This window comes from Pseudorca crassidens, chromosome 3, assembly GCF_039906515.1.
Source record: "Pseudorca crassidens isolate mPseCra1 chromosome 3, mPseCra1.hap1, whole genome shotgun sequence".
NCBI classification, from domain to species: Eukaryota; Metazoa; Chordata; class Mammalia; order Artiodactyla; family Delphinidae; genus Pseudorca; species Pseudorca crassidens.
The window spans coordinates 127,822,859-127,846,875 of NC_090298.1; the positions used below are offsets into that span (position 1 = coordinate 127,822,859).

Here is a 24,017-nt window from a genome sequence, read left to right on the forward strand (position 1 = left end):
GGTCAGAGAGAGGAGGCATTGCCCAAGGTCACATAGCAATTCAGAAGAGACCTGGGACTAAAATCTGGATTTACTTCTCCGGGCCCCACTGTTAGAAGGAGGAGTTAGGCTAGATGGTCTCTAAGAACCCTGCCAAATCTAATAGGTGATCGTTATTAGTTTTATGTTTTCCAGCGACATTTAATGGAGCATCTAAGTGCCAGGCACTGTTCTCGGCACTGGAGAACACGCTGAGAACAAGAAAGACATGTTTGTGCTGTCACAGAGCCTACGGTGTAGTGCTTACACCACACGGAGATTGGGCTCTGCTGGGGATTAGGTACAGGGCACTGGGGAGATACAGAAGTTAAGGTGAGACCAAATATGGCAGAGCCAAAAAGGAAAAGCATTTTGGGCAGTTGGAACTGCACTTGTGAAGGCCTAGAGATAAAGCAAGAGCATGGTGCTTTGGACCGAACAGCAAGTAGATGAGTCAGGGCAGGAGGGGGAGGAAGCACGCAGCGCCCAGCAGGCTGTCCTGGGGAATGCGGACTCCATCCTGGGACTAATGTGGAGTCTTCGAAGAATTTTAAGTAGGGAAGGATATTATTACAGTTGCATTTTATTACTGATATTTAAAAATACTTTATTTTTCTTATCACAGAAGTAATGCTTGTTGATTATAAAGCAATAGAAACATACGTCACCTAAAAGGAGAAAAACAAAATGAAAACCATAGGGTCTCGCTTTGAAGCGATTCATGAGAAGTGAGGGTAAGAGCTGAGGAGACTGTGTCTGGTGTCCTCAGGCGACTTGTCCCCTTCTCCTAGTGCCCCCTTCTCCCCTCAGCACCCGCTCCCCAGACGAGCTGCTGCATCGATTTTCTCCTCCCCGGTTGGTAAACAGCAGCAGGAAATGCCGTTTGGAAGGGACCAATATAACCGTTGTAATAGGCTGAAAGCTAAATGCCGTTTTGCTTACTTGGCTCTACAGTCACTCTGGTCAGTGTTCAACCTGATGGGGGTCCACGTTCGGGCCCAGAGGCTGGAAGAACAGCACTGGAGTTCTCCAGCTGAGAACCTCAGGTCCCACCTCTGGTAGTTGGCTTCCAGGCCTTGACCCTCAAGGTGGCCCATCTTCTGAGTCCGAGGGGGAGGGACTGGTGGAGCTCTGGCTCAGCAGGCTCTAGCACCCACTCTCTAGTCTTGCATCTGAGATTCCCTGATGGCTTGATTTCTGGAAACTGGGCAGCTTCCATGCTTGCGAGACCAAGGTAGAGTATTAACTCATTCATTTGTTCGTTCTGTCATTCAACAAACACGGAGGGAAGGCTTCCTGTGTGCACCCACCACCGCGCCATCCCCGCCCCGGTTATGTCTAATTTCAGACTCTAACCTCTCCCAGCAAACTCCTCTAAACTCAGTATTGTGCTGAAATAGGAAGCATGAGGTGCTTTAGTAGGAAAGAGCTAAGAACATAGTGGGTGTGTTGGTGGGAAGAGGACGTGAAGGGCAAGATGTGTGCCCACAGCAGGCAGAACCAAGAGCCATCACCCAAGAGGAGGATGAAGAATCAGATTCTTATACCCTCCTAAGTCTCAGCCTTCTAGCCGTTAAAGGGATGTTTCTTCTCTAAACTTGATTCAACTCTTTAAACACTTATGAGGCCCAGTGGGAGAACGGTGAGAGCAGAGGCTCAGGTCTTGGCTTCTACCCTCACAGAGCTCAGATTATCTAGCAAGCAAGGCAAGGTATGGACACAAATCTAACATACAAAACTGAAAGTGATAAGGGTCAGAAGAGGTTCTAACAAGCTGCTATTAGATATTGCTTTCAAGTCATTGACATTACTTCCAGGCAGGTTGGGTGATTCTGGAAGTGATTTTGGGGAGAAGGTGGCATTTGAAATGGCTCCTATCAGGTTGTTTCATCCTCCTGAAGTTAGCATCTCTAGATCTGGTGTTGTTCTGAGATATGAATAATATCTGATTTTGGCTGGAAAGGAGGCCAGTGATGTGTGAGGAGGAAGGACAGAGGTGAGGAATACAGGTGTAGAGCAGGACAGGACATGAGGACCAGGGCTTCGGCCTTGGTGTATTTAGCTTTAGGATTTGTAGAGTTGGCGGGGGTGGGATGGGGGGGCAGGTTATCAAAGGAATTTCATATGGAAGGAATAGCACCAGCAAAGGTGTATAGGCAGGGGCATTCAAACAGTTCAGTTTAGCTCAACCGTCAGCTGCGTAAGTAATAAAAGTCCCTCTTATTGAGGACCTACTAAGTACCAGGCATTGTGCTAAGCATGCCACAAACTTCCGCTCATCTTATGTTTAAAACAGTCCTATGATTATAGGTGGTTTCACCTTAATTTTATAGATGAAGAAGGCTCAGGGAGATTAAGTAATTAGTCCAAATTCACCCAGTAAATAATGGGCTTGGAATTCAAATCTGGTTTGTCTAATTATATAAAGCGCATGCTCTTAACCACTCTGCTGTGATGAGGCTGTAGAATGGATGGATTTGACACTGTGGGTATCCTTAACTGCCAAACCGAGGTGTTTGGATCTTATTCTGTAGCCAGTTGGGCACCACTGGAGTCTTAAACAGTGGAGCAATATCCCAGTTTGACTGCAGGAAGATCAGCGTGGGAGGCGTGACCATGAAATGCCGAAGTGAGAGAAAACGGGACCAGGGAGACTTATTTTGAGACCACTGTGACAGTTCAATGAAAGATAAGGAAGAGCTAAACTGAGATAGTAGGGATGGAGAGTGGGGCAGAGGAGAGAATCATTGTTCTTTGTCATCATCAGCTTATCCTTCATCATTTTCATCACAAATATTACAGGTAGACTTCTGTCTCAACTCCTTCCTTTTACACACGGCCCAGAGAGGGAAAGAGACTTTTCTCAGGCCACACAGCAGTTCAGTGACTAAGGTGGGACTTGCATACAGAAATCTTGACCCCTTTCCCACTACTTTTCCTAATCGCTTGTACACCTTTAAGGGCAGGAGGAGGAGAACCGAGCTGAATCTGCCATCAGGCAGTCTCTGCTCTCCTTGGAGAAACTCTAACTTAGACTCAGCTCTGACAGGATTTGGGATTAAAATGTGTGAGAACTGGAGCAGTCTGCTCAGAGCCAGGGACCAGGGGGCATTCAGAGTGGAGGGTCCCAGGCTTGGTTTACGAGCTGCTGCTGCTTCTCAAGCACTTTCCCAGACCTCTGAGAAGCATTGTGGAATCAGTCAAAGATGTTGCCTTCAAATGTGAGAAGAGTCACATCACTGCCCTGTGAGAGTATGGACCTGGCTCACCGGCACATGGAGAGTTTACTGAATCTTGACTGAGTGCCAGACACAGTGCTAAGTGCTTTAATGATCCCTCTCCCCAGATTCTCACAGGGATACTATTTTATGGATAAACTGAGCCTGGGGAGACTTAATGCTTTTTCTAAAGTTAGTGACAGAGCTGAGGCTCGAATCCATGACTGGCTGACTCCAAAGTCCTGTGCTTTTAAGTAGTACACTGTGTTCGCTTCTTTCTTTCTTTCTTTTTTGTTTTTCTTTTTTGTGTCAGTTCCTTTTATTAATAACGTCTCATACTTATTAACTGCTTTTGACTTTACAAAGCACCCTCACATCAGTTTTGTTCGATGAAGTTCTATGAAAGGGCAGATTCTTATCTCCATTGGATAGACGTGGACATTAAAGCCCTAACAGCTCAAGTTCCCAGCACTAGTTACTGGCAGATGCAGGATTGATAATAACAGTGCACATAATACATTGAGATGTTACCACATGCAAGGGATGATGCTAAGTTCTTTACGTGTGTTGTTTTATATTTACAATAATCCTGTGATGTAGGTTCTATTATTCTCATTTTACAGTTAGGCAAATTAAGGCATGCACAAGTTAAAGTACTGTACCTGACGTCACACAGCTAGTAAGTGGCAAAGCTGGGATTTGAACCCAAGATGTTAATGCCAGAGCCCATGCATTTAGCTACTAGACCACACCATCCAGAATCTCCCAGATTTGTACTGAGCGACACTTTTGTGATACCTCAATGCCATCAGCTACTGCCTCTGGCTGCTGTTATGTTCCTGTGGGTTTGTAGATACCCACAATTAGCAGGAAATATTAAAACAAGGCAAAGGAGGGTGGTGGGATGAATTGCGGGACTGGGCTGGACATATATACACTATTGATACTATGTATAAAATAGATAACTAATGAGAACCTACTATATAGCACAGGGAACTCTACTCAATGCTCTGTGGTGACCTAAATGGGAAGGAAATCCAAAAAGAGGGGATATATGTATACGTATAGCTGATTCACTTTGCTGTACAGTGGAAACTAATACAACATTGTAAAGCAGCTATACTCCAATAAAAATTAAAAAAAAATAAAAAATAAAAACGGGCAAAGGACAAAAGGCTTCTGCCCCAGGTCCAGCAGTCTACGAGTACTCCTACATCGTTCCTGATTTGCCCCTTGAATTTTTTTTTTTTTTTTTTTTTTGGCCACGTCGCACAGCATGTGAGATCTTAGTTCCCTGACTAGGGATTGAACCTGCACCCCTGCATTGAAAGCACAGAGTCTTAACCACTGGACCACCAGGGAAGTCCCTGCCCCTTGGATTTGACCCATTGTCTGCTCTACACTCAAGTACAGAGCTGGCAGACTCCCCGGATCCTGACCATTGCGTCCTTGGCTCCAGTTGCCTGCTCCATGACTTCAACCTCTCCTAAGTCATCACCCTGCCTGTTGCATTCTCATTTGGATCGCACATAATCAGGGCTACATTTGTTGTGAAGAACTGCCGATGGTTTGGACAAGTGGAGCGGAACCTCTTTGTTTATCTTCAGGGGATCACTAAAGCCCAGCGTGAGTTTAATAATTACATAAAAATGCTAATTGCAGCCACTTTTATTGAATGTCTAACGTTTGCTAGAATTTTATATGCATTGTATCTCTAAACTTTTCATCAGCCTAGCACACTGAATATTATTATACTCATTTTACAGGGGAGGAAACTGAAATTCAGAGAGGTTAAACAGAGCGTAAGTGTCTTGCCCAGAGTCCCATAGCTAAGCTAGTAGGTGCTAGAGCAGGAATGTGAATCCACGACTGTCTGGCTCCCAATTTCACATTCTTTTGACAATTGCATGCTGCCTATTTCCTTTTGTTTTTTTTTTTTTTTTTGGCCACTCTGTGAGGCATGTGGGATCTTAGTTCCCCAACTGGGGATTGAACCTGTGTCCGCTGCAGTGGAAATGTGGAGTCTTAACCACTGGACCACCAGGGAATTCCCTCTGTTTCCTTTTTTTGAAAACCAAGTTCCTAGATGGGTAGGTGAAAGAAACATAGTAGACATAGTATACTGGAATCTCACTGAGCCCATGTGACAGGTTGGCTCATACATATCCTCATAGTCAGTATCAGATGGAGAACTTTGTATTGTGATGCTAAACTGAGGTGGATCTGTAACTGGTTGCCAAAGGATGCAAATTGAAGCGTGGGTATTAACCTGAAAAGAGGAAAGAGGACAGTATTGGCAGTACAGGGCATAAAAGTGAGACATGCCACTAGTGAACTTGGAAATACGGAAAATAAGTTCGATCTCTGTGAGTTAAACTAACAGGTGAACATGCAGCAAAGAAATTTGGCAAGGCTCAGCGTAATCACAAACCCGTGTGTAATCTCAATGATTTGGAACAGGCCTGTGTTTGTAATTTATTAAGTGGAACCCTGATTTATTGTATTATGTCTTTTTTTTTTTTTTAAGGGTTTTTGCAGCTTTGGAGCTTTTTTTTTTAAAAATTATTTATTTATTTTGGTTGCCCTGGGTCTTAGTTGCGGCAGGCAGGCTCCTTAGTTGCAGCTTGAGGGCTCCTTAGTTGTGGCTCGTGGGTTTCTTTGTTGTGGGTGGCCGGCTCCTTAGTTGTAGCATGCAGCCTCCTTAGTTGTGGTATGTGAACTCTTAGTTGTGGCATGCATGTGGGATCTAGTTCCCTGACTAGGGATCGAACCCGGGCCCCCTGCATTGGGAGCGTGGAGTCTTAACGACTGCACCACCAGGGAAGTCCCTATTGTGTCTTGTTTAGAGAACTATTTTATAAACATATTGGAGACCTTCATTCGGTAGTATAAGAAAGGGCAGTTTGATGAGCAGGAATTTGGCAATTGGTAGTCTAGCATCATCTGAAGGATAGGGTCACACTGCTTGGGGGAACTTTTTCAGATACAACTTTTTTTGTATCTGAAAAGAGGGTTTCTGTGTGGTGAGGAGGGATGGTTTCTTAGACCTCTCTCTGGCCTGGATGAGATTTTCCTCAAGACTGTCTACCTTCTTTTCCTCCAATTTGGTATGTCAAAAGCAACTTTTGATTTGTTTCCCTGGTATTCAACGAATGGCAAGGGAGTGCTTTCATGGAGGACACAAGCATGCTGTTATTGGAATGGAAAGCCCCATCATAAAGTAAAATAACTTCACGGTCTTATTTACCCACTTCAGTCTTTTGTGGCTTTGATTGTCATTAGTCAGCCTTCCTGAATCTGATCTGATGGAGAGCCAACCCTGGGATGCCATAAATTCACGACTGTGATGCCTCCCATGGTGGTGTATTGGAGAGAGTCATCCAGCAGATGATACCAAGACTGCCTATAATCCCATTTTCTGCCTCTTAATAGACTCTATGGCATGTGTGAGGGCTCTCTCCCTGGCTTCCTCTCGGTCTGCAGTTTACCAAGGCTTTGGGAGTGTCAAGATATGTCTAAATGGATGGCCCTTAATAGACTTTTTCTTGGACTTCCTAAATCCCAGAGTGTAAATGGCCTAGCATTAGCTGTGTAGACAGACTGAACGTGTAATGGAAAAAGCAACAACAAACAAGGATCTCATCCACAATATTAACCAACCTCACGCAATATTCAGTAATAAACCTAATGAGAAATGTGTGATTTGTGTGTGTATGTGTGTGTGTATATATATATATATATATATATATATATATATATATATATATATATATATTTATATATACACACACACATACACACACAACGAAATGCTTCTAAAGCTTTACTGAAAGGCATAAAGGAATACCTATATAAATGGAGAGACATACCACATTTATATAATATTGTTAAGATGTCAGTTCTCTACAAGTGAATCTATAAATTCAATGCAACCTCAATCAAAATCTGAGGCAATTTTTATAGGCATCAACAAGCTGATTCTACAGTTTGTATGGAAGAGAAAATGGACTGGAAATGACAAGAAAACCTTATTAAAGAAGAACAACAGAGGACTTTCTCTACCAGATATAGAAATACAGTGTTAAACCATAGTAATTAAAATAGAGTGGAAACAGATAATAGAGCAATGGACAGTAAACTGAGACTAGAAAAAGATATATGTATATGTGTGTGTGTGTGTGTGTGTGTGTGTGTGTGTGTGTGTGTGTATATATATATATTTAGTTTCTGAGAAAGGTAGCATTTCTGATCAGTGGAGAAATAATGGCTACTTAAGAATAATGCTGGAAAATTACTATTTAATCAGAGAAAAATAGAGTTAAACCATCACCAAATACTTTACAGCAAACTAAACTCCAAATGGATTATGGAGGTATATGTAAAAGAAGAAACTTATATTATTCAAAATGCCCATTATGCAAAAAAAGAAAGAAAAAAAGCAAAGATACTCAAATCCACTAGGAATCTGGAGTGAAAATTAAAAATGACAGTGAAGTACCATTTAAAAAATCCCATTTGGTAAAATTTAAAAGCTTGATAATATCTTGAGTTGGCAAGGATAAAAACACTGTTGTGGGAACAATTATTGAAGCTTCTTTGGGAGCAAGTTGGGCAATAATATTTGCCAAAATAGTGCAGGTCCTTTGATAAAGTAATTCCACTTCTGTAATATATCCTAAGGAAGCATGCAAAGAGTCATGTGCAAGACTATTCATTGTGGCCCTTGTTTGTAATAGTGAAAGCTGCATGAACCTACAGGCCCATCAGGAGACAAGTGGTTAAATACCATGAAGTGATGTTATGTCCAGAGCGTGGAATTTTACAGGCGGGCCGTAAATCTGGAAATACTGATTAAAATCATTTTGTCACATACTGAATGTAATAATAATAAACCATTGTTATGTTTCCAAATTTGAGGGTGTGTAGAACGTTAAGAATGAGGTAGACCTGTATGTAGTGATGTGGAAAGATTCCAAGACATGGTGAAGTGAAAAAAAGCAAATTGTATTGCACAATCCTATTTAGACAAAGATGTGTAATAACGAAGGGATGTATTGACACATTCAAGGAAAGAAGACCAGTAAGACATACACTAAAGTGTTTTCTGCAGTGGTTAACTCAGATGGGACGGGGGAGAGTGCAAAGCAGGGGCATTCCTGTTTCTCTCTCTCTTCTCTTTTTTACTGGATTTACTACAAAACTTGTTTTCATCTGTTGCTCATATACTTTAAAAAAATGTTCCAGAGTTTTGCTGTCCATAAGCATAGTGTCAGTCAACACTGACTTGTTACCTAAACTGAAATGTCTTTTTTTTTTTTTTTTTTGGCTGCACCTAGTTCCCTGACCAGGGATCGAACCCATGCCCTTGGCAGTGGAAGCTCAGATTCTTAACCACTGGATTGCCAGGGAAGTCCCTAAACTGAAATGTCTTTGAGGTAGTGTGTGTAGAAATGATTTTAGGGTTCTGAGGAGGTCCCCAGAGCTACCTTGCGGGGGCCGATTGAGGAAAAGGCCAAGGCATTGAGATTTCTGGCTTCTGTTCCACTTCCTCCAGAACAGCCCATTTTCAAAAATCAGTGTGTTAAAGTGCTGCATAAGATTCACCTTAAAAATGGACTGTGGGGCTTCCCTGGTGGCGCAGTGGTTGAGAGTCTGCCTGCCGATGCAGGGGACGTGGGTTCGTGCCCCGGTCCGGGAAGATTCCACATGCCGCGGAGCGGCTGGGCCCGTGAGCCATGGCCGCTGAGCCTGTGCGTCCGGAGCCTGTGCTCCGCAACGGGAGAGGCCACAGCGGTGAGAGAGAGACCCACGTACCGCAAAAAAAAAAAAAAAAAGGACTGTGGTGGTGGGCTGCTGTTAAAAACAATGCTTTGAAGCCCACTAACCCAGAGTAAGGATGAGCATGGCCCTGGTGCGCTCTGCTCTAAGCACTCCTGAGGGTCTGGGTTCATTGCTTGGCCTTTCAGCTCAAGGTGGAAATTGACATGCTGGCTGTACTCGGAGAGCACCCTAGATGGGAAAGGGACTGAGAACTGGGGAGAATGGCCAAGGGAGCCAGGCATGGCCAGGGAGCGAGAGGACTGACCTCAGTTATTGGAAGGGCTGTCAGGTGCAGAGATTGGTTCTCTGTGGCCCCAGGATCAGAATGAAAGCCATGAGCAAATGGAGATGTCAGAGGTGTCCCAAGATGAAGTGGGCTGCCTGGCGGGGTGCAGGGGTTCCCATCACTGGAGGTATGCAAGCAGAAACTACAACATTTGTGGCAGAGGTTTTGACAAGAGATGGGGGTTCAAACTGGAGAACCTCCAATGTTAATTCTCTCTACAAATATTGATTGAGCTCCTATGGTCCAGGCAAAGTACTGGGCACTGGAAATACAGGGATGATTGAGAAAGACAGGGTCCCCACTCTCAATAAAAAAGCAAACAAAACAACAAACTAACAAGCAAACTTTTACTTTTTAGGTATTACTCTGAAGATAATAGAACATGATGCGACAGTGACCGGAAGGGGGGACATTTTTAGATAGGGAGTCAGGGAAGGACCTTCTGAAGAAATATCTGAGCTGAGACCTGAAGGATGAGAAGGAACCATTCATGCAAAGATTTTTCTGGGCAGAAGGAGCTGAGCGTAGTAAAAGGATTAAGCAGGTGTTGCAGGATTTGAAGCAGGAGAATGCTGTGATGTGATTTAGGGTTTAAAAGGCACTATGGGAAGTGGTAGAGAAGGGGAGGAAGGGAGGCGGGGAGGCCGGTTAGGAGGCTGTTTCAGTCAAGCAGGATAGAGATGGTGCCAAGTTGAACCAGAGTTGACAGCAGTAGAGTTGGAAAGAAGTAGATGGATTTAAGTTTTATCTTCTATGATTCAAAAATCAATTCATTCAATCAACTGATTCCAATTCATTCAATCAGTTGATTCGATTTAGTCAATTGATCCCAGAAGTAGGCTGGCATTCAGAAGTGACTGCTTCCTAAACAATGTGTTAACTTTTATGGTTGGACATAGGGGGCATTTAACCTCCTCGCATGGTAGCTGTTTTCGTAGATCCTGGGGTCTCACTTGCAAATATCCACAGGGATGGACAGCCAACGGCTTCTTTCAATACCAGTTCTGATAGAATTGCACAGATCCTAATTGTTAGCCAAACCAGAGTGCAGGAGACCAGGATGAAGTCATGTCCTCCCACGACCCTGACATCCCCTTGGCTCTGCAGCCTCTCCTCTTGCCCCACACTCAGCAGGTGGCCTAGGCCAAGAGCAGGGCACCAGGATTCAGGCAGCCTGGGGATAATAACTGGTGATGGTGTTTATTGGCTGGAAAAACTTGGGTGAATTAAGCCTCTCTGAGCTTCACTTTCCTCATCTGTAAAATGGGATTGTTGTGTTATATGAAATGATCCCCATGCTTTGCTAACCACGGATGCCTAGTTTTTAGAACAGTGCTCAGTAAATGACAAATGACGCCACCACCACCTCACCTTCTCTTTATAGCAGAGCTTTTTGAAAGAATTATCTTCCTACTGTCTTCACTTCCTTTTGTCTTGTGCTTTCGTCGTGCCCCTGAATCGCATTCTCTAATTTCATACATGCTCCCCTCCCCCATCCTCCATTGCCAAACCCATTGGATGAGATTTTCTTTTCTTACTTGACTTGTCTCCTCTTTTACTGCTGTTGAACACACACCAGCTTTTAAAACCCCTCTCCTTTCTGGGTCATTCTACAACGCCATTCTCTCCTGGAAGGTTTTATTTTATTTATTTATTTATTTTAAACATCTCTATTGGAGTATAATTGCTTTACAATGGTGTGCTTGTTTCTGCTGTATAACAAAGTGAATCAGCTATACGTATACATATATCCCCATATCCCCTCCCTCTTGCGTCTCCCTCCCACCCTCCCTATCCCACCCATCTAGGTGGTCACAAAGCACTGAGCTGATCTCCCTGTGCTATGCGGCTGCTTCCCACTAGCTATCTGTTTTACATTTGGTAGTGTATATATACTCTCTCACTTCATCCCAGCTTACCCTTCCCCCTCCCCGTGTCCTCAAGTCCATTCTCTACATCTGCGTCTTTATTCCTGTCCTGCTCCTAGGTTCTTCAGAACCATTTTTTTCCCTCTTTCTGACTTACTTATTCTCTGTGTTCCATGGCTTCCTGTGCATACCTCTGTAATCTCACTCATCATATTGCGGTATTCTCTTTGATTCCCTTGTCCACCTTCTCCAATAGACTCCTTGAAAGCAGAGACCTGCCTGGCTCCTGTTTACTTCTGGGGCCATGGGAGGATTTTACTTTTCTTCAGGTGGGGCCATGTGGCTTCCTTTGGGTAGTGAAATGTGAGCAGAAGTGCTATATGTCACTTCTGGGTGGAAAGCACTTACTTGCCGGTGTGCCACCCCTTAGTGCCTTCTTCCTCTCACAGCAAATGTGAAATCGCCTGTTGATGTGGAAATGCAAGGCCCAGCCACGACGTGGAGGACAGTAGTCCTGGAGCGTCCCCCAGGTCTGTAGCAGACTTTAGGTGAGTGATACATCGGTCTTTGCTGCTCTAAGACACTGGGACTTCAGGGGTTGTTTGTTGCTGCAGGAAAGCCTAGCCTAATATGAGTAAAACGGATCTATATCCTTACAGCCTGTTCAGCACGTACAGTATAGGACCTTAAAAACGGAGGTGGAAACAATAAATGAATAAATAAGGAACAGAAGGAAAAAAACAACTAGAAAGACATTTCCTTAGGCTTATGTGTTGGAGTCCTTGGCTGACTGGTTCAATAGTTAATAATCCTTTACATTTCTGTAGCATTCATGAAGGGCTCTCATACCCACTTCTTGTGTATTCCTACACACCATTCTTAGAGCCAGGTGCCAAGGGGGAACTGAGTCTCAGTGGTATTAAACTGTGGCAGAGCTAGAGCTCAAACCTTGGTCTGTTGTTTCCTGGTTCAGGGCTCTGTCCATTGCCCCCCAATATTGACAAATAAGGCCAAACGTGTGGACGGTAGTTGCATAGGCCGTTGCCAATCGCCAGGGGTCCTGGCCACAGTGTGCCTGTCTCTGTGCCAGGCTAGCCCGGCCCTTGGCAAGAGAGGCTGGAGCACACGTCCTCATAATGGAAATGCTGAGATTCATGCCCAAAGGACGTCAAGACCCACACACACAGACACTCACACACACATGCACACACTCTGTCTCTCACATCTGCTGACATTTAGTTCCACATGAATTCCAGCTGTCTGCATGTCCCCACATGTGCACACTCACATGTACACCTGAACACATGTATCGACATATTCGTACACATAGACTGTTACACATTAAATATTCTTTCACTTGTTCACGTGTTCTTGTATTTACGCACATTCACATGCACATGCCTACAGACATATTGCTGGCTCAGGTGCTGCTACATACTTAAGTATGTGCTTCACAAATATCCTTACACAATTACCTATGTGAAAATAATACCCTTCATGCATTTTCACTCTTAAGCACTTTCACGTAGTCCTACGTATATACGCAGATACATGCACATCCTCACTACACACATTCACATGTGCATTTATAACCACAGAAGTACACATACTTATGTTCATACCTGTACGTGGTCAGATACATCTCTCTCTGAGGTTACCTGTCTAAATCTGTTCAAACTAGCGTACACATATACACAGGCCAATGTGTACATTTGCACAAACACATGGTCCCACAATATACACATGCACACACATGCTCCATGACGTATAGATGCTGCAGAGCACACACTTAGGTGCACTCGTAAGCACACGTGTCAAGACAAGCTGGATGGTTCCCTCTAGGTCCTAGCTCCAGAGCTTTCTCTTGTAGAGTGCCGAAGTTGCTGCTCTAGGCCAGGACTCCCTTCCCTCTTCTCCCTCGTCCATTCCTGTCCCTGCTTCTACCTTCATCTCACTACATAGACTCAAAGAGAGTCGCTGGAAAGGTCAGATGAAGGCTAGCCAGACTCAGCCCTCCCCTCGTCAGGAACGGATAGAGACCCCTGTTGCTTTGCTGGCTGCCTTCTCTGCTCTCAGCTCTGGTGAATAAAGCCAGACTCTGAGAGGCAGACAGTCAGGCCTGGGGACTCCAGCTGTTTACAGAGTAGCTCTGCACTCCTGTTGCTCTTAGAGAACAGACACAGCCTGGAAAGTTTCTGACATTGGGACTATGTCCATATTACCGTGGACCCAGGGTGCACGACCAGCTCTTTGTGTGGCTGGTGAGGCAGAGCCCTGGGATGAAAGTCTGGGGACCTGGGCATGTCTGTTCAATGAAGTTCCCCTTTAGCTCTAACTTCTTTATGATGAAAAGAAACAAGCAAGGGCTGGGTAATCCCAAACATCCGGAAATTAAATGTTTATATTTGGCTCAGGAGAACGTGGGGTTTGGGGTGATATAGATCTGAATTCAATTCCCACTTCTGCTACTGATTAGCCGCATGTCCTTATGCAAGTGACCTAACCTTTCTGAGCCTCAGTTTACTTATCTGTAAAATGGGGATAACATGTCCTGCCTCATGGGGGTTGTTGTGAGGTCTACATGAGATGAAACATGTGGAAGTGCTCTGCATACTGCCTGGCACACAGTAGCATTTAATGTGTGGTTGTTGCCCTTGTTACTATATTTTTTTGTTTTTGTTCTTGTTTTTGTTTTGCGGTACGCGGGCCTCTCACTGCTGTGGCCTCTCCCATTGCGGAGCACAGGCTCCGGACGTGCAGGCTCAGCAGCCATGGCTCACGGGCCCAGCCGCTCCGCGGCATGTGGGGTCTTCCTGGACCGGGGCATGAACCCGTGTCCCCTGCATCGGCAGGCGGACTCTCAACCACTGCGCCACCAGGGAAGCCCTGTCTAAACATTATTGATCTCCACTCCAGGGGGCCATCCCTCTGTGCTCCCCTTGTTGGTTATCTCCATTTTCATTACTTACTATTTTCTCCTGAGGCATGCTGAGCCTACCATGATTTGAGGTTGGATTTCCACATTTGATAACGCTTAGGTTGTTGCTTAAGTATGCTTTGTGGGCCTGGGGTCCCTCAGTTTCCCCCGTCTGTGCTCTTCAACGTTCTGGCAGTTACAAGGATTGGATCTTAATCCCTGCCCGGTCAATAACTAGTTCTGGGACGTGATGCCACCAAATCTCGGTTTCCTCTGCTGTAAATTGGGGAATAGTGTGTCTGCCATGTCTGCTTTGTAGAGTGGTCATTACAGTAAGTATTTGGTGAAGGAATCAAGTGAGAGAATGAGTGTGAAAATGTGTTGAAACTTACTAGTGGCATTTCATGATAATAACTGACATCACTGTGTGTGCACTGTGTGTCGGACCCTGCACTTAGCACTTCTGTGCCTTATCTCCTAATCCTCACAGCAGGCCACAAGGTGGCTGCTATTGGTCCCCTGCTCTGCAGATGAGGAGGCTAACTTAGGCTACCTTGTCCAAAGCCACAGAGCTGAGCCTCAGATTTTGTCTGGGCATGGAAGACTGTGTCCTTACTGCTGTACTGTCTCTGTAGAAAGCAGCACGCAGCAGGAATGAAGTCTGGAAAGGTAGACAAGAGATACCAGAGAAGGATAAGGCTCAGAGAAGTCTAGGAATTGCTCAGGATCACACAGCTAATCAGTGGTGGCTTTGGGGCTTCAGTGCCCAGAGCCTCCATCATCGCCACCATCATCATCATCATTGAAAACATTTAGAGCACTTAACAAAGCATTTACTGTGATAAACACTTCCCTGCACATAATTTCCATCCATAATAACTTGAGGAGGTAAAAAAAAAACAACAACTTGGTGAAGTAGTATGATGTTAATCACCCCTGGGGTTTTACATACAACGAAGCTGAGGCTTAAAGATACGAACCAAATCAGCTTCTTACATATAGTGAGTGAACCCAGGTCTACGTCACTTCAGAGTCTCGGCTTTTAACCACCACACAAAATAAGGGCAAACCACGACGCCTGTAGTAATCTGTAACAAGGAAATAGATCTCTGTGTGACAATTACAGGGAAACAGGTGGGGGTGGCCTTGGAGTGCAGATATGTACACCTGTCCTCAGATAACCAAGTTCTTAACATAAACGGGTGGCCCGTGACTTAGTTTGATGACTCTTTACCATTTCAGAAGAAGAGAGGAAGTGTCAACACTCACTGCACAGGGCCTATGAATAATGTAGATGTCAATGCACTTCTGATTTGGGAGGGAGAAGAAGAAAAGCAGAGAAGTTCACTAGAAGCTCTAATAAGATACCCATTGACAGAGTGGAAAGACTTGGCTTTCGAACCTGGAGGCCCAGTGAAAAGCAGCCATGCTGGTTCCTAGTCGACAGGTGGGACCATCTCCATATGGAGATAAAAGGCCTATGAGTTTTAGGGAATTGATCGCTTTTCCTTTGGATGTGGGCAGGGTCTCTTGACCATATTAAGACAGACCTCTCTGCAGGAGCATAGGTTTTGGACCATTTGGCCCATGACATACGGAGCTCAGTGATTTTTGCCAGTTTGGGACTAGAAGGTTAGATCTAATCTCCATAAATGTTTAGGACCAAATAATGGTTTGAATCAATAGACAGTATATCTGATTTGGCTTATTTGTTTTAGACAATGACTGAGACCTGTTATTAGATCACTGTGCCAGCTGCCGAGGTTACCACAGGAAATGAGACAAGATTCTGTCCCCCAGAGAACTGACATTATAGTGAGAGGAGGGACACACGAGCAGACTGTGAGAGTGTAGGTGCAGATGGTCAGTGCTGTTATGGGAATTGTAGCACGTGTCACAAGAATGGGTAGAAGGGACCCATCACAGGCTTAGGTCAAGCGCACACATGAGCTCACACACGTGTACACACGTGTTAGAGTGTGAAGCCTTCCTGTGGAGGTCATTCCTTTTTTTTTTTTTTAAAGAATAGCTTTATTGCTTTGCCAGGCAAAGGGGGACACAGAGGGCTCCTGCCCTTGAAAACTATATGTCCCCTTGCAGAGGTCATTCTAAGCGGAGAGTTAAGGGGCCCTGGAGGCTGGCAGTGGAAAGGAGGCTGGAGCGGGTGCTCTGGGCAGAGGCCTCAGCAGCATCAAGAGAAGGCTGAAAAACAGAGGGCGAGCACGGCCCGTGTGGAGAACGCCGGACAATTCCATTTATCCAGAATGGGAAGCAAGAGGGAAGAGATGCAGCCGTGCAGAATCAGAGGGGCCTTCTAAGCTTAATGCTGACGGGGAGGGGGTTCCACAGGGAGGCGTTAATGCAGGGGACTGGCGTAGTTAGGTTTGTATCTTAGAAAGACCACGGTGTGAGGAAGAATGGATTGGAGGCGGGCAAGATGCAAGTCTTGGGACGCTTTGCAGTAATGTGGGCCAGGCACCATGGAAGCCTGAGCTGGACCAGGGTCAGGCGGACATAGGGGAATGGGTGGTTTAGAGGATTTCAAGGCAGGAACATCTACAGGCTTGGTGATCGACTGGCTGCTTCTGCCTCTGCTCATAAAGAGATGATTGAAACTGCCTTAATTATTTTCTCACAAGCTAGATTGCTCCCTTCAAAACAACTATAATTGATTTTTTGTTTTCAAGGATTGAGAAAAAAAATTGAAAGTAGCATTACATTTAGTTATAATCACTAACGTAAGATTTACTCTTTGTAGAGATGAGAAAAACATAGAAATACTGAAGGATATGAAATCATGCATAAGTCTACGATCCAGGGATAATTGCTGTTAACATTTTGGTATTTTTCCTTCTAGTCTTTTTTTGTAGAATAACTGATTTACTTTAAACTTTTTACTATGGGAATTTAAAAATACATACAAAAGTAGAGAGAAGAATCAATATACCCATTTTAGCTTCTGTAACCAGTCTTCTGCTATTGCACAGTTGAATTTTAAACTTAAAAGCAGGTCTTTACATATGCTTTAATCTAAAACTTTCACCTGTTGATAGAATTTTGCTTTTGTAATCCTGAGTGTTTAGCATGTGCTAGCCCTGCTAGCTCTTTGGCCATTTTCAGATGTATGTCTTTACCCAAAACATTGACTAGGACAGTAAAAATGTCCAAATTCCATAGTATACCACTGAAGACGTGAAAAAACACCAGATTTTCCACCTCCTTGGGGAAGACCAGCGCAGAGGGTAGATATTTCAGGGAGAGAGATATCCCGAGCAGGAAATAGCAGCTTGTGTTTTGACTCACTCACCATAGTTGTCTCAGCAATGGAACCGAAGCTGTTGATGAAAATGTTGCAGCTCACGTTCACCGGGGGCCCTGCCAATCAAGAGAGATTCCTGCTTAGTTCCAAGGCCAAGAAGAAATCCCCAGGATAGGACCAGTTTGTGGGATTTTGACTTCAGGGATGGATCCCCCTTGGTGGAGGAGACCCTTGCTTGACCTGCACCCCACCCCTGAGCAGCGGGGACTCCCAGCCACATTGCTATGCCAGATTCCCTGGTCCCCAAGTGAGCACCAGGTATAGAACACCAGAGGCTGAGCTGGGATGTACTTTCATTAACAGGATAATTCATCATCCTGCCATATGGTTGAAATTCCTTCCCCAAACCCCATTGGCTGCCTTCTAATTTGCGGCTGCAAGGTTACAGCTACAACATTTGGAGGCCATCTTGGGAATCACAAGGAACAGCAAGTTCTTTGCCTTGAACTTATGAACCAAGAATGATTGTCTGAAAGGGCACTGATGGGAATTACCAGCTGTGGTATCCAGAGGGAACCTCAAAGGAAGTCCATAAGTCTTTGTTAAATACTTTCCAGGCAAGCTTTTTGAATACTACTGCAAGGGCAGGAAGGAAGTGGAGGAATATGTGCTCTTTGGAATCTCATTGCTAGAGGGACCTCTGTCCAATTGAAGCCCAGTCTCTTCATTTTATACTATTAATTACAGCAGCTACCATTTACTGAGCAGGTTTTGCTGTTGTGCTGAGAGTATTACTAACATTATCTCATTCTATCCTCTCAACAACTCCATGAGAAGACATGGTTATTCCCTCCATTTTACAGATGAGGAAACAGAGGCACAGAGAGGTTATTTGCCCACGGCTACACAGCTAGTAAATGGTCAAGCTTGAGCTCAGATTGATCTAATTCCAAAGCTAGTGGTCTTAATGGCTATACTTTTTGAAAGAGGTTCAGAGAAAGGAAGGGGCATGCTCAAGGTCACAGAGTGGCAGAATCCAGGATTTTAAGCACTGGGCTTCCACATGTGCTGAGAAGAGGGCCGGCATAAAATAACCAGGGAGGGATGTGAGAACGTTGGTAAGGGTCATAGAAGCAGTAGGAGTCCAGGTGTGAGAGAGGTTCTGAAGAGTGAGGCATTAGGGAAGACCTCATGAAGGTGATGACCTTGAGCTGACCTTGAGGGTGGGAGGACTTGGATAATAGGTCATAATCCTTCACTTGAAGATTGTGACATGCCATTTGTGAATTTTTTCAGGTCCACTTTCTTGTTGATCCCCATGAGGTCCTGAGGTTGGCAGGGCAAAGTTACTGTCCCAGCTTTGTAAGTGGAGCACAGAGAGTTTTAGTAACTCACCTGGGCTTATTTACCCAGCAAGTGGTAGAGCCAGGACTCAAACCCAAGTTTTCTGATACCCACTTCTCTCTGTCCCTCTTGAAAAAGTAGCCCAAGCATTTCACCCAAACTCAGCCAAGACTTCCTTCTTTTCGGAAATCCTGGTGTATAGGAAGGGACTCAATCCTGCTGTGAGAATCCAGGTTTTCCTTCCAAGGGATTGCCAGGATTCCTGGGTTTTAGACATAGCCCCAAGCTCTCCCTGGCTCTTTGCCCTGAGACACGCCCCTTCCCTTTTCTGGGTTGCAATTTCCCCATCAATTTGGTAGAGTAGATCTTGATCTGGGCAGTCATTCTCAGCTCCATGGGGTTGCAATTCCCTTATGGAAGCTACCCATTTGAATTATGATGTTACTGTATAGAATTTCAGGGCTGGAAGGTCTCTCTCTTTTTCTTTTTTTTTTTTTAAACATCTTTATTGGAGTATAATTGCTTTACAATGGTGTGTTAGTTTCTGCTTTATAACAAAGTGAATCAGTTATACATATATCCCCATATCTCTTCCCTCTTGCATCACCCTCCCTCCCACCCTCCCTATCCCACCCCTCTAGGTGGTCACTCGGTGCTTTGGAAGGTCTCTTAAAAGTCACTTAATCTATTGCTTCCGAAACTGAGGTGCAGACAGGATTGTCTGCCGTAGCATCATCTGGGAAACTTGTTAAACTACAGATTCCTGGGCCCAGCCCCAGATCCAGTGAACCCAAACCTGTGAGGATTAGCCCAGAGTTTATTTGTTTAACAAGTGACTTGGGTGATCCTCACGCAGAGCCAGGTTTAGGAACCGCTGCTACCCATGCAAGACTTAGCACTTGATCACCTCCAGCAGTGGGGAACTCATTTCGTCTCGAGCAGCCCTTTCCATAGTTGGATGGCTCTGCTTGCTAAAAACTTCGTCCTTATGCTGAGCGGGAATCTGCCTCCTTGGTCACTTTCACCCAAACAAAGGCCCACTAGGGTTTTCTTCCCCTCATTTAGACTCAGATCCAGGTTTTTCTTTTCATTTAGCTTCATACCATTAAGATGCCCCAAAAAGTTACTGCCTTTGCCTTGAAATGACGTGCACAGAGTTCCCACCCAGGCCCTGCAAGTGTCTGGTGCTGTGACTCCCATATAAATTACATCCTGATTTATGTGTGCGAGAGGACGCCAGCCAAAAATGATCCCATGGGGAGCTGTGGTTCATTGAAATAAATCTGAAATTAAATTATCCTCAAGAAAATTACAATCTGGCTGCCTTTGGCAGCAGCATAATGTATATATTTCATTAAATATTAAAGTTTAACTTTGCTTTTGTGTATATGTTTGCATTGGGCTGTGCCCCTGATCCTGGGAGCCATTGTGACATGCAAAGTCTTAGCGAAGATACAGAATACCGAAGCTGACGGGGCCTGGTCCTACTGGACCGTTGTACAGATGCAGAGACAGAGGCCCAGATATGTCAAGTGATTTACTCTGGGTCACAGATATCAGGGAAGTAGTGGGAGGGTTAGAATCCAATTTTCGAGCTCTTTACTTCAGTATTACGAGTTGCATTGCCACTATGTTCTGCAGATGGAGGCTGCTCTCCCCGTCCCCCCTATCTTTTTTTTTTTTTTTTCAGGGTTGGATCTCATCTTTATTGAACATTTTGATATTTTGCTCATCGTGCCTTTTATGCATTAGCTTTGATTTTTCTTTTTTTTTTTTTTTAACATCTTTATTGGAGTATAATTGCTTTACAATGGTGTGTTAGTTTCTGCTGTATAACAAAGTGAATCACTTATACGTACACATATATCCCCATATCCCCTCCTTCTATCTAGAGAGTCAGGAGCAGGCAATTTCCGGTGCTTGAAGGAACCTGCTGTGTGATTAATCACGCTGTGGAGTTTTCAAAGCAGGCAGGCCTCTCTTCCTGTTGTGTCGGGGTCACGGGGCCTACTTGGCCTGGCCTTTTCAGGAGCTCTGTAGTTTGCGGGGGGCTTTTGGGAATCTCATGTGTGCCTGGGTGGAAGCATGAAAGAGGCCATGGGGCTCAGGGGCAGGGGTCCCCTGCAACCAGTGTCTCAGCCCTCACCACAGGGAGAGTAGAGAAAGCTTGCTCCCTACCTCCTGGGGTGAGGTTCCAAGAAGCTGCACTTGTTGCTCAAAGCCCACATCGTCGAGGGGATTGTAGGGGTTAGAGATAGTGCAGGGTTGCGAGAGGACTAAGGGATTATCTAGTCCTGTATATTTTGGGCCCAAGTGCTTGGAATAAGGTTTTCAAAGTGAGGAGGGGAAGGGCCCCGATTCAATGGTCTTATAGTCTGGGTGAAATTTTATTTCTTAAACATGTTCACTGCTAAGTAAGTAAGTAAATAAATAAACGAATCAGGAAATAAGCAAATAAATAAATCAGTAGTATTAGAGAATTGAGTCAGAGCAGCTAGCTGGGTTAAATTCCCTGGTCTTGGCAGTGTGACTTGGGAAAGTCACTTAACAGCTCTACTTAGCATATTTGTGGGGTCATTCGTTCATTCATTCATTCATTCATGACAGACTTATTGAGGGCCTTCTTTGTGCCAAATACGGTGGTATGCACAAAGGATCACTAACACATGAGCCCTGGATGCACCCACGTTCAGCCAACCAGCAGAAGACCAAGGCACTTCTACTCAGGCTGGAATTCCAAGAGAGCCCACCAGGGGGCGCACTGGGATGGAATTCCTGAAAACTGCTACAGATGCAACCTGGTGGTCAGTTCTCTGGTGTGTTTGATTTGGCCAATGGTGTTTCAAAGATGTGATTTAGCTGCGAACTTAGAAGATTTCACATAAACCCCCCGACTTAAGTCTTATCTTGGAAGGTCCGCTGCCCAGGGCCTGCATTCCTACCTGGCAGCTCTGGGCAGGAGCTGAGAAGCGGCAGCCCTTAGAGGAGCCTGTGCTTTCTGGTTTTCTCTGCTTATCCCCAACCCACTTCAATCATGTACCATATCTGCCGGGCCCCTCTGGGTGTTGGGGGTGTTTGAGATTGTGACCCTGGTGAAGGGCTTGGGTGCTGACTTATCTGCCCTTGAGGGAAGAAAGTTTATGCTAACGATCCTGGAGGATAACGGCCTTAGGAGCAAGGCACCTTGAGGTAAACAGGGGTGGGAGGTGGGCCCCCAAACAAACCTCACTGCATTTCCCAGACTGTTTTCTGTTTGCAGAGCGCTTTGAGAAGGGGACTTACAGGGTGGGGGACAGAGTGAGCAGATATTAGGAAGCTGTTACCAGCTGTCACATCCCTTGTTTGGTCTTGGACTTGAGCCAAAAGGAACAGTGAGGAAGGGCATCTGGAATCAAGAATTGATTAGGAGGTTGGCTGTGGGTCTTTGAAATAAGATTTTTGCAGGGGTGCTAGGAGGAAGGTCAGAGTCGCAGACTCCCAAGGAGGTCCTTAAGACTGTGCCTGCAGAAAACCTGCCCAGCAGTTAGAGATGGTTAGAGCCTCCTAAGGCATCAGTGGACAAAGGGAACTGGTCCGCTCTTGATGTAAGACATTAAGATCTCGTAGGATTGTGAGCTGAAAGAAACTTCCCAAATCGCTTCAGTTATGGTTTGTAAATTGGCTACCCCACAGGGCATATCTGGCTCCCAAACGTGTTTTGTTTGAATTTACATGTTTTAGGATTCAAGAAGTTTCACGTAAATCTTGATTTCTGGCTCTCGTTGGACTTTTGGATGGTCTGGCAACATGGGACCCACATTCCTGTAGGTTAACTACTCGCTGGGGCTAAGGAGGGGCCGCCCACTTTCGAGGGGACTGCTCCTCTATTTCTCCATAGTCTCTCCCTATCTCCTTATTAGGCATTTGAAATTGAAACTGTGATTGGGCAAGAGAGTTCCAAAATTATTTGTTAATCCAGGGGAGGCTTTCAGTGGATGGATGGTAGTTGGAAGCTTCTCATGTAAGACGAATAAAAGTGCAGCTGCTTGGGGGAGAAGCAAGGGTGGGCTTGCTCATCCCGTCCTCTGTTTCTCCCTTTTGGGACACAGGGTAAAAGCCTCAGAACTCCATGAAGCATAGTTTAAAAACCACAGAGACAGCCAACTCCATGCCTGCGGAGAGGAGACTGTGAGGCCCAGCAAAAGCAAGAGGCTTATCTAAGCTCAGAGAGTAATTTTGTGCCCGAAGCAAAACTTGAACCCATTTTTCCACATTCCACATTAATCTCTTGTCCATTATACCGGAGCTAGCAAGTAGGTTTAATTCACGTACTGACTCTGGTAACCAGAGATACTGTTGAGTTGGACTCTCCGAGCCTTTGTTTGGTCTTGGTGAATTGACGAACAGTATCTGCCTCGGGTAGAGGAAAGAGTCATGGAATTCATACCCTGTATATATCATCTGCATACAATTCCATGCGGCTCGCTGCCACAATCTAGGAAAGCAGACCCCTGGGGCTCTGAAAGGCAAGTTTATCTACCTTTAAAATTGGGCCTGATCCTGGCATCGTATCCAGAGGTCCTCCCCATTAGCTTATCCAGGAAATCCGAGGGTGACATAGACTTGGGTGTGGAACGGGCCGCTTCAGCCTCCTTAGAAGCAGCAAGGCTAAGAAAGGAGAGAGAAAGCAGAGGGTTAATGACGGCCCTTTCTCACACTGTGATCAGATCCCAGTCTTGCTCAGCCCCTGTCGCTTAGCCAGCCATAAGAGCCACTAGAGAAATAGGTGATAGGAGTCCTTAATGAGGTAAGGCCCACGCTACCTTGTTTACCCAGCCTAAGTATTAGCCAGCGTGGGGTCCTGGCAGGCAGCCGAGTGTCTGATTGATGCTGAGAAGCTGCTGACTCTTTTAAGACTGTATCTCTAAGGTTTAGGGCAATCACAGTTGGCTGCTGGTTTCCCTGGGAGAGGAGATTGAAGGGTTAACCTCCCACTAGGTCCAGCCCTGTGCTTTGGGTGCCTGTACTTTCATAGGTCCGTGCAACAGTGCAGCCAGAAAGAATGTTAGAGATCAAATAGTCCAGACTTTCCCCAAAGTTTCTCTTCAGAATCAGTTACTGATTTTCTAAAAAAAGATGCCAAAGTCAAATGCATTTGGGAACACAAATTGAATCAGGCGTCTTTACCTCGGGTCTTCTCAGATCCTGCAGCAAGTCTAGATCCTGTACTTATGGGACTATCTCATATACTTTCAAAATTGCTCAGCTGGGGGCTTCCCTGGTGGCGCAGTGGTTGAGAGTCCGCCTG

The 24,017-nt window shown here is 45.1% G+C and overlaps 1 protein-coding gene across 1 annotated transcript in view; it reads right to left on the bottom strand.

The window, feature by feature from the left end:
- Positions 1-24,017, bottom strand: part of GLRA1 (glycine receptor alpha 1) — a 52,613-nt gene that overhangs the window by 26,354 nt on the left and 2,242 nt on the right. The window contains exons 2-3 of the mRNA XM_067730236.1: positions 23,250-23,416; positions 17,435-17,502 (exon numbers count right to left, since the gene is read on the bottom strand). Of these exons, the coding sequence (XP_067586337.1) occupies positions 17,435-17,502; positions 23,250-23,416 (235 nt within the window). The remainder of the gene's footprint in view (positions 1-17,434; positions 17,503-23,249; positions 23,417-24,017) is intronic.